General features: G+C 42.3%; 1 protein-coding gene across 4 annotated transcripts in view; it reads right to left on the bottom strand.

Moving 5' to 3' along the window:
- EFCAB5 (EF-hand calcium binding domain 5) overlaps window positions 1-14,825 on the bottom strand; it is an 85,564-nt gene that overhangs the window by 1,165 nt on the left and 69,574 nt on the right. For all 4 annotated transcript variants that reach the window (XM_070774288.1, XM_070774287.1, XM_070774286.1 and 1 more), the window contains 3 exons: window positions 10,033-10,286; window positions 8,245-8,528; window positions 7,769-7,865 (listed from right to left, as the gene is read on the bottom strand). In XM_070774288.1, the coding sequence (XP_070630389.1) occupies window positions 7,769-7,865; window positions 8,245-8,528; window positions 10,033-10,286 (635 nt within the window). The remainder of the gene's footprint in view (window positions 1-7,768; window positions 7,866-8,244; window positions 8,529-10,032; window positions 10,287-14,825) is intronic.

The raw sequence follows: 14,825 nt of genomic DNA, 5'->3' as shown, positions 1-14,825 counted from the left end.
CAGAAGTTCATTAGATATATTTTGAGTCAAAACCATAGCAGAATCTTGTTTATGTAATTATAGGAAAATGAATAAATTAATTTTGGTATATTCATATAATGGATCTCAACCCAGGGCTCAAACCTGGGTCTCCTGCATTCCAAGTGAGTTCTTTACCATCTGAGCCACCAGGGAAGCCCTATAATGGAACCCTATGCAGCATTTAACATATTCAATATGACCAAATTTAAGACCTGTTTAATGACTTATCCTGGAGAATGTTTTATGTGCTCTTTAGTAGAATGTGAATTCTGCTGCATTTGGTTAGAATATTCAGTATTTGTCTGCTAAGTAAATTTAGTCTAATGTTTTATTTAAGGCTGATGTTTCCCTGTTGATTATCTGGATGATCTATCCATTGATGAAAATAGGGTATTAAATTTTTCTACTATTATTATGTTGCTATATATTTTTTAGGTCTGTTAATATTTGCTTTATGTATTTAGATGATCCTAAATGGGTCCATGGGGTCGCTAAGAGTCGGACACGACTGAGCGACTTCACTTTCATTTTTCACTCTCATGCATTGAGGAAGGAAATGACAACCCACTCCAGTGTTCTTGCCTGGAGAATCCAGGGACAGGGGAGCCTGGTGGGCTGCCGTCTATGGGGTCACACAGAGTCAGACACAACTGAAGCGACTTAGCAGCAGCAGCAGCAGCATGCAGCGTTTAACAAAGAACTAGAGCTGAGCTACATACGTCATTGTGGATATTTCAAAAACATATTGTTAAGGGAACTTCCCTGGTGGTCCAGTGGCTAAGACTCCTAGCTGCCAATGCAAGGGGCTTGAGTTCCATCCCTGGCCAAGGAACTAGATCCCACATGCCACGACTAAGACTCAGCAGTAACTATGTTTTTAGAAACATACTGTTGAGAACAAAAATAAGCTGTATAATAATATGTTCTTTTGGATACAGTTAAAAACAATTTTAAAACCTGTAAAATAATATTATATTGTTTATGGATTCATATAAACACCAAATTCATAATAGTATTAGCTCTAGGGAGGAGAAGAAGAGAATGAAATATGGGAGAAGCATAGAAATTCTCAACTATTCCTGTAATGTTTTCTTTCTTTAAAAAAAAGTCTGGCTCAAAAACATATTAAGAATATGGTTCTGTAATGACTACACAGGTATTAGTCTCTAACCTCTATGTTTGAAATATTTCCTAATTAAAAATTATTTTTAAAGCTATAATCACTGCACACCAAAATATTTCATTTGTTAAACTGCAAACTATTTTTTAAAAATTACTTTTGGGACTTCCTTGGTGGTACAGTGGATAGAAGTCCACCTACCATGCAAGGGACATGGTTTCCATCCCTGGTCCAGGAAGATTCCACGTGCCACGGAGCAACTAAAGTCCAGGAGCCACAACTACTGAAGCCCATGTGCCTAGAGCCGGTGCTCCGCAACAAGAGAAATCACTGCAGTGAGAAGTCTGTGCACCTCAACAAAGAGTATTCCCCACTCACCACAAGTACAGAACGCCCACGCACAGCAAGGAAGACCAGGACAACAAAGAATAAATAAAACTTTTTTAAAAATTACTTTTTTCAGGAGTCAGTCAGTCAATGACTATTCAAATAGAATGGTCCAATGGAAAGAGAATGTACTTAAACAGATCTGGGTTCTAATCTTGGCTCAACTCCAACTAGTTTTGTGACCTTGAAAAGTCACTTAATTGCCTTGAGCCTGTTTCTTCTTCCACAAAACAGATACCTCAGAATTGTTATGGGGATCAAAGAGGAAAGACATGCAAAAACCTGTCAAAGAGTAGTTGCTCAAAAAAATATGTTCATTCTTTCAGGTCCCTTCTACCCTCGGGTCTATGTTTAACTTTTTTGTTACTTCTAGTGGCTAATACAGTTCCTAACCCAATAAATGTTTATGATTTGACTTGAATCAAACCATTACATGATATTTATAATCAAATAAAAGGGCTTCCCAGGTGGTGTAGTGGTAAAGAATCCACCTGCCAATTTCGGAGATGCAAGAGACATGGGTTTGATCCCTGGGTAGGGAAGATCCTCTGGAGTAGGAAATGGTAACCCCTCCAGTATTCTTGCGTGGAAAATAACACGGACGGAGGAGCCTGGTAGGCTTCAGTCCATGGGGTCGCTAAGAGTCGGACACGACTGAGCGACTTCACTTTCACTTTTCACTTTCATGCATTGGAGAAAGAAATGGCAACCCGCTCCAGTGTTCTTGCCTGGAGAATCCCAGGGACGGTGGAGCCTGGTGTGCTACAGACCATGGGGTCGCAAAGGGTCAGACATGACTGAGCACACATGTATACACATTATTGATTAAGAGATTTTAAGTATTGTTTTCTATCCAATAGCTCATTAATAACAATGACAATTATGTCACTCATGGTTGTCAATTAGGATAACAAAACAGAACATATTTCCTTGTCTTCTATCAACGTGAAGGAACAAGTTTCCCTGAATTAGGTTAAGATTTTCTGTGGTTCTCAAGGTATCACTACCACAAAAGGTACAATGTGGAACAGGAAAGGCACATAAAATATGGAAAACATACTCAAATCTCAATTTTTATTTGACGCTCACTGTATAAAACATGTGAGTGCAATTTTCTAAAGTTTCTTCTTTTAACGCACACACAGAAGCACTGTCTTTTTTCTCAATTGTAAGTGTTTAATAAATGTTAATTGAAACAACATTGTGGAATAATTAAGTTAGGCTTTTCAAATATTGAAGTCTTTTCAGATTATAGCTCAGTAACATTAATGACAATTATGAATAAAAATGAAAGCAGATGTCAGACATGAGAGCACCTAAAAAATATCTGATTCATATCATATGAGTAACACTAGACCAATTAACATACATACTTAAAATATTGAGATGCATTTGTTGATCCCTTTTTGTATTAACTTCCTGGAAGCTTTAAAAGTTAATGCTATAGGCTGAAAAAATTACTTTATCATTATGTCCCAATGTTACAAGTCTAAATTAAAGTACACCCTGCTGCTGCTGCTGCTGCTAAGTCGCTTCAGTCGTGTCCGACTCTGTGCGACCCCATAGACGGCAGCCCATCAGGCTCCACCGTCCCTGGATTCTCCAGGCAAGAACACTGGAGTGGGTTGCCATTTCCTTCTCCAATGCATGAAAGTGAAAAGTGAAAGGGAAGTCGCTCAGTCGTGTCCGACTCTTAGCGACCCCATGGACTGAAGCCTACCAGGCTCCTCCGTCCATGGGATTTTCCAGCCAAGAGTACTGGAGTGGGGTGCCATTAGAACAATTCTAAAACCAGTCCTGACTAATTTTCTGAGATATAACAGCTCTGCTGCTCTCCACAGCCTTTATTCTGCCTTTTCCAAATCCCCATTAAGAGCTCTGTTGCACTGATGCCTGCCAGTGCTCTTATCTGACATCCAGATGAACAGACCCCTATCTGCAGCCATTATTAAGCTAGTAGGCCATCTCCATGGTGATTTAAGGACGTGAGGATGGGGGGCGAAGTCGGTCCATTTCACAAGCCCCTGTTGCTTATTTCCTGTCTTATTGTTACCGGGGACAGAAGCTCCGAACCTGTCTGGGCGAAGGTTCCTGTTTCCCTGTCCTGTTCCCAATGAGAGATTTATGGCTTAACAACTGGCTCTAATGATTCCTCTATTGAAGGAAGCCTCCATCGGTCCGCGGGTTTCCCATTAACAACGGTTGAGTGTTACTGCCCTCTTGTGGTGGATAGATGCCAGCTCTTTGCATTTCAGCAGAGAGCCAGTGTGCACAGATTAATTCTTCCTTGGTAAAGGTTATAGTAAATTATTTGAATATATCTGAGTTTAAAAAATTGCTGGCTCAACCTTTGAATCTGTTTATGAACCGATTAATTCAGAAACATTTTATGTTTTTTTTTTTGTAGATTCTAGCTTAATCAAACTTTTAATTATATAGGAAATTCATTCTGCTGAAAACATTGGGTCATTTTAAGATATTTCTAATTAAAATTTCATTTTATGAATCTCTGCTTTAACATTAGATTAAGTTAAAAGCTTTGGGAATGAAAGACAATTAGATGTGCAAGGCAAAAAAGAATGAAGTTCTTAAGCTTCAAGTTCAAAGTTAATGTGTAGCTGCTCCTTTCAACTAACAACTAACCCAAGATCAGTGAGCAGTATTTCTTTTTTCAAATTTTTCATTTATTTACTTGTTTTTTGGCTGTGCTGGGTCTTTGCTGCTGCTTGGGCTTTTCTCTAGTTGCAGTGAGCTGAGGCTGCTCTCCAGTTGGGCACCCAGGCTTCTCATTGCAGTGGCTTCTCTTGTTGCAGAGCACAGTCTCAATAGTTGTGGTGCGTGGGCTTAGCTACTCCCTGGCATGTGTAATTTTCCCAGATCAGGGATTGAATCCATGTCTTCTACATTGGCAGGCGGACTCTACACCACTGAGCCACCAGGGAAGCTCTAAGCAGTATTTATTGAATGCTCTTCTCTTCATCATTAGTTCTCTTAATTGTAGTTCTTTTATTTCTGCTGTTTCACATACCCTCTACCACCTCTTAACATTACTGCCACATACGATGAGCTGAAGGTCCATGCAACATCGTACTTAAAAGGGTATATGTGTGTCAGTTTCAATCAGTTTTTGTGTAGGTAGGAGAATTCTTATTTTCCATGACAGTCAGGGACCTAATATGTCTCTAATTTACGTGGTCCTGAAGGTACTGCAGAGTGCTGCTTCCAGTTTGTCGGGCAAGAGTTCGTGTTAAACGAGGAGGTAAAACCAAATTTTTTCCTGAGTTATCAAACCTTGGGTGGAAGTTTATTCCAGGCCTAACTGAATTCTTGCAAATATATTAGTCTTATTCCAGTTGAAGCATAATTTCTATACAGTATCACATTGTACTGACTTTTTTTTCATGATGTAGTTATAAATCAAATTATGTATGAATTTAAATAAATGCAATTTATCTTTACAAAAATTCATACTTCTGTGCAATGGCTTCCAAACTCTTTGACTATGTACCTCTGTAAGTTAACAAATGTAAAAGGTTGAGACAATGTCTCAGAAAGTGAAACAAAGAAGATGGAAAATAGGAGAGAAACTATAGGGATTTTGGAGGCTGAATCTAGGATTTCCCATGTCTGAATAATAGGAGTTGCAAAGAAGGAACACAGAAAAGGGAGGGCAGGGCCTCCTCTAACCTCTAGGTCATTTTTGTGTGAATGGATGAATGCACACAGCTTGGTGAACAGAAAAAAGTGTGTGAAGGAGGTGCCCCTCTTCCAAGCAGACGTAAGTGTAAGCTGAAGCCCACAGTTTCGTGAATGGAACCCTAGTTAGGTCTCAGCTCCCCACCCCCTCAGCAGGGTACATTTGTGCAGTACACAAACTGCACAGCCATGTGCAGCAACCTTGATGTCAGGGAGGAAATCATTGGGATGTAAGGACCTGCGTTTCACAGTTGAAAAGGCCCAGGGAGTGTTCAGATCAATGGACGAAAATAGACCTGCGTGGATAAGAAAGTGTGGTATATATACACAATGGAATATTACTGAGCTATAATCACTCATTTGAGTCAGTTCTAATGAGGTGGATGAAACTGGAGCCTATTACACAGAGTGAATAAGTCAGAAAGAAAAACACCAATACAGTGTATTAACGTATATACATGGAATTTGGAAAGACGGTAACGACGATCCTATGTGCCAGGCAGTAAAAGAAACACAGATGTAAAGAACATGCTTTTGGACTATGTGGGAGAAAGCGAGGGTGGGATGACTTGAGAGAAGAGCCCTGAAACATGTATATTACCATATGTAAAGTAGATGACCAGTACAAGTTTGATGCATGAAGCAGGGCATTCAAAGCCAGTGCTCTGGAACAACCCAGAGGGATGGGATGGGGAGGAAGGTGGGAGCGGGGTTCAGGATGGGGAGACAGACACATGTGCACTCATGGATGATTCATGTCGATGCATGGCAAAAGCCACCACAATATTGTAAAGAAATTATCCTCCAATTAAAATAAATATAATAATTTTTTAAAAGATATATCATTTTGAAGTTTCACGGTCGTGGGGATAAAGCAGTGATTCTATAGCTTCTGGAGAGAAACAAAACAAGTCACATGCGCAGAATCAAAAAGGCTTCAGACTTCAACAGCAAGCCTGGAAATTTCCAAATTTCTACTGACAATGGGGCTATTTCCTCAAAAAGTTAGCCAGAAGTTCCCATCTGTGAAAGTGTTAACTGCTCAGGCATGTCCAGCTCTTTGCAACCCCAGGGACTACACATGGCTCCTCTGTCCATGAAATTCCTAAGGCAAGAATACTGGAGTGGGTTGCCACTCCCTTCTCCTGGGGAACCTCCTGATCCAGGGATCACACCCAGGTGCCCTGAATTGCAGGCAGATTCTTTACCATCTGAGCCACCAGGGAAGCCCCCTGTTTTCCTTAAACGACCCCTTAAAAGCAGTGAGAACTGTTAACACCTGGGAATGCAGAGGTGCCTGTGAATCAGCCACCAGCCATGAGGCTACATAGAAGCCATAGTCTTCACTCACACCACTCTTGGTCCACATTAATTCATGTTAACTGCTATGTGAACCTCGTGTCTAGCATTCCCAAACTGCTGGGAGTATCTCTCCTTTCTAAGCCAGAACATCTCTCTCTCTCTCATCCACCCACTGCTTCCTGCTTCCACAGACAACCTGAGGAGTGTGGGCTGTCTTCCTCTGGGTGGCTTTTTCCTCTCTTGTCCTAGGAATCTGGTTCCAAGCCTCTCTGTCTACTATATGTGTCCCAGAAGTCCAGAAACCCTTTGTCTGGAGGGTCCAAAGAGAATGGGGGAGAGGGAGACAAGGCTTAGTGAGGGATTTTTGCAGAGCCATTTCCCCAATCAATGATTAGTTTAACATCTTTTTTTTTTTTTTTTTTTAAGAAAGAATAAGTTCATTGTTTACTGTTCCATTCACGTAAACAGCCTCAGGTCTCTGGTGGGATAACACACCCACATGGAGGAATGTGTGCTTGTGCATGTATATTTACAGCATGTGAGATCTTAGTTCCCTGACCAGCGATGGAACCCATGCCCCCTGCATTGGGAGAGCAGAGTCTTAACCACCTGCTGATGCTCCTTCTTCCAAAAAGTCTACATTACTAGTCTGTAAAGACTCATGCTCTATTGTTTTATTTGGTTCTTCATGGAAACTAAAGATCATAGCTGCCTTTTCGCTTAACAAACTTGGCTTCTAGCCTTACTGCAGCCTCCATTTGCTTTTTTTTTTTTTTTTTAAGAATTTTGAATATGGAGTCATTAAGTGGGAGATAGAGGTGCTTCTGAATTCTCATGTGCGTGGCACAGATAGTCACTATGGGGATTGCAATAGATTATAGACAATGCCCTTACTTTTAGAAGACTATAATCAGAACTATTTTCCCCTAAAAATTGAATTTTGGATGCTTTGGGGCTTCCAGGTGGCTCAGTGGTAAATGCCAATGCAGGAGATGTGGGTTCGATCCCTGAGTTAGAAAGATCCCCTGGAGTAGGAAATGGTAATCCACTCCAGTATTCTTGCCTGGAAAATTCCATGGACAGAGGAACCTGGCGGGCTACAGCCCATGGGGTTGCAAATAGTCTGACACGACTGAGCACACATGCATGCTGGGCCACTGTATTCTAATAAAAATCTCTGGATTGCAACTATATTTTGTTGCTGTTGGTATAGATTTAGACTATAATTAAGTGGAAACTTACTTTCAAAGTATTCAGCAATGAGCTTTAAATTAACTTTCAGTTCCATAGCAGTTGGATCAAAGTCACAAATATTTTCGACTAACTGTTGGTTTACGTACTGTAAACAAAGAACAAAAATCGTGGAATCATCAAGTGGAAGGAGAGTGCCTAATTCCTAAGTTTACACAATTCCATTTATACACACTTTGAAACAGGCAAAATCAATCTATGGTGTTAGACATCAGGATTCTGGTTACCCTTGGGGTGTGAGAGAGAGAGTGTGTGTGTGTGTGTGAGGCTGGTGATGGGGAGGTTTGTAAAAAGGAAGGCTTTGGGGATGCCACTCCTGTTCTTGTTCCAGGTGCCTCTTACATTCATTGTGTAAAAATTCTTGCCTTTGTGTATCAAGGATTTGTGCAATTAAGATTTGTATATCTTAACTCATGTAGGTTATTCTTCAATGAAGAGTTTTTTTTTTTTTTTTTAATGAAACTTACCAGTTTACAGTGATCCCAACTTTCTAAGTCACTTGATTTCAATTCTGGATGAAAGAACACGATAATCCCTTTCAGGATGTCTTGTACTAATTTTATGTTGGCTTTCAGATCCTGGGACTGGCTGTCTGGCGGGGCTTTGACTTCCGCCAGAGGGTCATAATCATGCAGCAACAGTGACACAAAGTCCGAGGATGTAAGTAGACTGAGGCACTCCTGTAGCTCCTGTAGCATGACTCTGAAGAAGAGAATGCCTGCCCGCTGGACTTCTCCCACACTTTCAATCTCTAGAATAACAGAAAGACATCCCACACGGCTGTTCAGAACACATACTACTTTTTCACAGAATTCTGAATGTAATATAGCAAACCTTTGTTTTCTTTTTAGGAAACGCTATATCCTATAGCGTTAAACAACCTTAGTTTCTCCAGTCATGAAATCAAAAGGCAAAAATGGAATCCCACCTGTGGGGTTCACAGGCAGAGGCTCTGAGAAAAGGTGAAACCTTTATTTGTAGCTAAACCTTGCTTTGAAACCTACTTTCACCCTTATTAGTTCAGTTGTCTCTCTGAGCCCCCTTTTCATTTTTCTGTGAGAAGAGTTGATCCCTACTTTCCCGTTAAGCTGTGGAAATTAACAGGAGATGGTACATGGAAAAGTGCTTAGTCCCAGGTCTTACACATAGTGGATGCTCAAAAGATATGAATTTTCCTTTCTTTCTCCTTTTTATCCCACACTGTGTAATGGCTAGAAGTGTTTCAGCTTTATCCAACAGTGTTACTCTACTAATTCTATTTATTCCAATCTTGGTAGTGAAAGGTTTCCATGCTTTCGTCTTCCCTCCCTTCTGCCTACACTGATTTTGTGGTAAGAGTAGCCTGGTGGAAGTGGAATCACAAGGATTGGGGTCTGTTCTTGGCTCTGCAGTAGCTTGCTCTTGGACCTTTACTTTGACAGACCTTAGCTCCTTTCTCTGTAAAATGAGATGTTCCTGTGAGTTAATGCTGTGAGGGCTTCCCAAGTGGCCCAGTGCTAAAGAATCCACTTGCCATTCAGGAGCCACAGGTTTGATCCCTGGGTCAGGAAGATCCCCTGGAGGAGGAAATGGCAACCTTCTTCAGTGTCCTTGCCAGCATAATCCCATGGACAGAGCAGGCTCGGATCACAAAAGAGTCAGACACAAATGAGCATGCAAGCACACTGTGGTGGAAAGAGCACCCAAACTGGGGTGGAGATCCAGCCTTTACCACTGGTCAACTGTGTGATTTGGTGCACTTCCCTTGTCTGTAAAATGAAATAATCACCATTCACCTCCTAGAGTTATGATAAGGACTAATTGAAATACCATATTTAAAGTGCTTGACACATGATGTGGCATTTAATAAATGCTACTTCTATATTGCCATTATGAGTCCTTCAACTCTAAAACCATGACTCTAGGCAAGAAAACGGAGAAGGCGATGGCACCCCACTCCAGTACTTTTGCCTGGAAAATCCCATGGACGGAGGAGCCTGGTGGGCTGCTGTTTATGGGGTGGCACAGAGTCGGACACGACTGAAGCGACTTAGCAGCAGCAGCAGCAGCAGGCAAGAAAATGTGATTCCTTACCCTTTGCTCTAACGTATAGGCCAGACTAATCAGTCCAAGACTGAATGAAGGAAATCCTTCCATGTGGAAAGATCTGTACTTTGCAACAATTCATTTTAGAAAATGCATCCTTCATTGTATTGTCTGATTTCCCCCAAACTTATTAAATCTATGAATTCAGACAGTTGCCGCATTCACAATACCTAGGATATAGTTTTTCTTTATTTCTCCAGATAATTCGCCCAGTATTTCACTGCAGGCAAGCTGGATCACCTTCAGCATTTTCTGTAGATCTTTAAACTCTCGATACAACAACATCCTACTCTTGCCAATGTTAACATCGAGAACTCCCAAAGCTTCTCCTGTTCTCTCACGAAGTGGAACTACGATGTGGTTTTCTCCACAGACAGAGGCCAAAACAACTCCTGAACTGTCTGTGCACTTAAAGAGGAAATCTCTGAAACCAAAACCAAATAAACATAAGGAGGGTATAAAATAAAAGCCTGTTCACAACATTCCACCCAGACACACTGAATCACCTCCTCTTGTGCCTACTATACTCGAGCCACACCAGCCCTTGTTGCTATTTCATCTGCCTGACACATTCCACCCCTTAAATTCTCAGGGCTCAGCTCCCTCAGCTCCCCATAAAGAAACGCACCCTGACCCCTGTGATCTAAAGTAGCTGCACCAGAGTCAGACTCCATCCAGCTCAGTTCAGTTCAGTCGCTCAGTCGTGTCTGACTCTTTGCAACCCCATGGACACAAAGACTTCCCTGTCCATCACCAATTCCCAGAGTTGACTCAAACTCATGTCCATTGAGTCGGTGATGCCATCCAACCATCTCATCCTCTGTCATCCCTTTCTCTTCCTGACTTCAATCTTTCCCAGCATCAGGGTCTTTTCAAATGAGTCAGTTCTTCTCATCAGGTGGCCAAAGTATTGGAGTTTCAGCTTCAACATCAGTCTTTCCAATGAACACTAAGGACTGATTTCCTTTAGGATGGACTGGTTGGATCTCCTTACAGTCCAAGGGACTCTCAAGAGTCTTGTCCAACACCACCATTCAAAAGCATCAATTCTTCAGTGCTCAGCTTTCTTTATAGTCCAACACTCACATCCATACATGACTACTGGAAAAACCATAGCCTTGACTAGACAGACCTTTGTTGGCAAAATAATGTCTCTGCTTTTTAATATGTTGTCTAGGTTGGTCATAGCTTTTCTTCCAAGGAGAAAGCATCTTTTAATTTCATGGCTGCAGTCACCATCTGCAGTGATTTTGGAGCCCCCAAAAATAGTCTGCCACTGTCTCCACTGTTTCCCCATCTATTTGCCATGAAGTCATGGGACCAGATGCCATGATCTTAGTGTTGTGAATGTTGAGCTTTAAGCCAACTTTTTCACTTTCCTCTTTCACTTTCATCAACAGGCTCTTTAGTTCTTCTTCACTTTCTGCCATAAGGGTGGTATCATCTGCATATCTGAGGTTATTGATCTTTCTCCTGGCAATCTTGATTCCAGCTTGTGCTTCTTCCAGCCCAGTGTTTCTCATGCATGGTGTACTCTGCATATAAGTTAAATAAGCAGGGTGACAATATACAGCCTTGACATACCCCTTTTCCTATTTGGAACCAGTCTGTTGTTCCATGTCCATCTGCTTTGCCTTATTTTTAAAATTTTATTTATTTGGCTGTGCCGGGTTTTAGTTGCAGCATGCAGGATCTAGTTCCCTGACTAGAGAAAGAACCTGGGCCCCCTGCATTGAGAGTGCTGAGTCTTAGCCACTGGACCTCCAGAGAAGTCCAATTCTGCCTTACTGTCTTTACTATAGACTTGTCCTTAACTGAGGGTATTCATTTTTTGTTTATGTAGTGTCCAGTAAGTCTTGGTTGAATGCCCAAAGAAGGATGAATGTGTTAGGTCAGGTTCTCTAGAAGCAGAGCCTGAGAAAGGGATGCTCTGTGCCAATTATTCACTGAGGGAGTGCTTTCGGGAGAAACCTTTGAAGGTCTGAGGCAAACAGGATGGGGAAGCGGAAGATGCTAAGGGACTTCCTTGGTGGTCCAGGGGCTAAGACTGCACTCCCAATGCAGGGGGCCTGGTTCAATCCCTGGTCACAGAACTAGATCCTGCATGACAGTGACTAAGAGTTTGCATGCTGCAACTAAGACCAGGTGCAGCCAAATAAATAAATATTTTTAAAACTGTGATTTCAGGTGAAGTTTATCCTCAGCCCAATCCTAAAAGGAGCTTTGGAAGCCAAATTGCACCCACACTCTGCCCCACCTTGAAGCAGGGGAGAGGTCTTTTGTCATACATTAGCGCTCTAAATGTAAACAGATACATCTTAACAGTTGAGTGAAACGTGAACATGAAGCCACTCAGTCGTGTCCCACTCTTTGCAACCCCATGGACTGTAGCCTACCAGGCTCCTCTGTCCATGGGATTTTCCAGGCAATAGTACTGGAGTGGATTGCCATTTCCTTCTCCAAGGGATCTTCCCAACCCAGGGATTGAGCCTGGGTCTCCTGCATCATAGACAGATGCTTTACCATCTGAGCCACCAGGGAAGTCCAGCTTTCACATAAGGGCTGGGCAATTAGACCATAGCTGGGTATCCAGATCCTACAATATCCAGTTAGCCCCAGGAAAGCTCTCAATTGTTTTTGAGTCATGGGGGAGGGCAACTGGAGGATTCCTTGTACCCGATCAGAGGACAGCCTCCTGGACCCGTGTGTAATCTGAACTCCCAGGTAAGTGACCTTTGTCTTGACCATCTGTGCCTTATTAGCACAGGAGACTTTATATCCCCTTTCTGCCAAGAAGTTTAGAACCTGAATTGCATGTTGTTGGGCACTTTTCTCATCTGGAGAACAGATTAATAGGTCATCTATGTATTGTAATATTTTCCCATTAGGTCCAGGTCCAGATCTAGGAGATCCTGGCTAAGGGCCTGTCCAAACAGGTGGGGGCTATCTCTGAACCTCTGAGATAATACTGTCCAAGTCATCTGTTGGTGTTTTTCTCCTGGGGCCTCCCACTTAAAGGCAAAAAGATATTGGGATTCTTTAGCCAGTGGTGTGCAAAAAAAATGCATCTTTGAGATCCAAGACTGTAAACCACTTGGCACTGGGTGGGATTTTCCCCAAGATTACATAGGGATTGGGTACTGTGGGATGGAGGGGGACTACAGCTTCATTTATGATCCGGAGATCTTGGACCATTCTCCAGGTTCCGTCTTTTTTCTTTACTGAGAGGATTGGGGTGTTACATGGTGAACTGGTGGGGACCAATAACCCACAAGCAAGGAATTTATTTATTAAAGGCTGTAGTCCCTCCCGAGCCTCTCTTTTGAGAGGATATTGTTTCCGGTTAGGAAACCAAGTGGGATCTCGGAGGACAATGATGACCGGTTCCGCTTGGTGGGCTCGTCCAGGAATCCCCTGGTCCCATACCTGGGGGTTAATTTTGTCTTCCCATAGTTTTTGGTCCCTCTCTATTGAAGGTGTAATGGGTTCTTCAGTAGTAACCAGGAGCTGTAGACCTCTAGGGACTGAAAAACTTCCCATCACAAGGGTGGTCCCCAGTTTACCACTGACTATCTGTGAGTCATTACAGAATGCTAAGAATAGCCAGCTGTCTTCCACCATTAGTAGCTAAAAATACAGACTCATGGATGTAGAAATGAGTCAAGCAGAGTTCCCCACGGACCATAACATAGTTCATGTCTTCTATAAATATTACTCATTTAGAGGCTGCCCAGGAGGCTCAATGGTAAAGAATCTGACTGCCAATACAGGAGATGCAGACAAGCTTTCGAACCCTGGATTGGAAAGATCCCCTGGAGAAGGGAATGGCGACCCACTCCAATATTCTTGCCTGGAGAATCCCATGGACAGAGTAGCCGGGTAGGCTGGAGTCCACAGGGTCACAAAAGAGTCGGACACAATTAAGCAATAAACAACAACAAAGCTCTAAGCTGCTCTGGATGTGTGTTGGGGAGGTGTTTACAGAGCTCATCGGCCCCTCCTGGAGAGGGGCTCCCCTTGACAATTACAGGGTGAGTTATTAGCAATAGGATCTGCAGCCCCTGGCAGAAGATACTTGGGCAGGGCATTGACAGCACCTGTGTCAGTGAGGGACCTGAGGTTTTCATAGAAATGTAGTAGCTCCTTCTTTCCCTCAGGAAGTATAAACACATCCTTTTATCTCTTTCCCCCTTTTTCCATCTACATGATATTGAGATGTCATTCCTTTTAGGTATCTGTAAAAACGCTGGTGCTTAGCACAGCCTCAGAAAAAACACGTTTAGGGAATTCCCTAGTGGTCCAGTGGCTAGGACTCTGTGCTTCCACTGCAAGGGGCATGGATTCAACCTCTGGTTGGGAAACTAACATCCTTCATGCTGTGGGTATGGCCAAAAAAGCATATTTACAGTTCATAACACCAATCCTGTCATGATAGAAAGGTTATGCCCTTGTTTGGCTGTACCTACCCGTCGCTGCAGCTGAGCCATGTCTTCATGATAGCCATAGTAGTGAGGCATCATGCTAAGCTTCCTTGGTCAACAGAGTTCCTCAAAAGGCACCTGCTCTAAGTTATACACAGGAATCCAAGGTTGTAAGTCTGGGTGTTAGAAGGACTCTTGTAAAACTCTTAGCCAGGACAAGGAATAACTATGGAAAGGAGCTTAAAACTGAATGAACATTCTGGTATGAGGCCAAACTGAAATTGAATTAACATAGGTACTTAAATGTCAAATTGCCTACTAGCCTGAGATAGGTTACTGCCTATTCAACTATGCTGACTCTCTAAGAAGCACTGTATTCTAGTTAAGATCTGTTTTTGCAGTAGTTTAGTAGCGTACTTTGCATTTCACACATGAGAGGCATTCAAGGTAATCTAGAACTGAGTACTTATTAAAGGCAACATTCTCTGCCTCCTCCCCGTCTTTGCACCAGCCTGTCTTCTTTAAGTTAAAAAAAAAAAAAT

Source organism: Bos indicus, chromosome 19 (genome assembly GCF_029378745.1).
Source record: "Bos indicus isolate NIAB-ARS_2022 breed Sahiwal x Tharparkar chromosome 19, NIAB-ARS_B.indTharparkar_mat_pri_1.0, whole genome shotgun sequence".
NCBI lineage: Eukaryota > Metazoa > Chordata > Mammalia > Artiodactyla > Bovidae > Bos > Bos indicus.
Note: the sequence above shows the minus strand (reverse complement) of the source record. Positions and strands in the feature narration are given on the sequence as shown.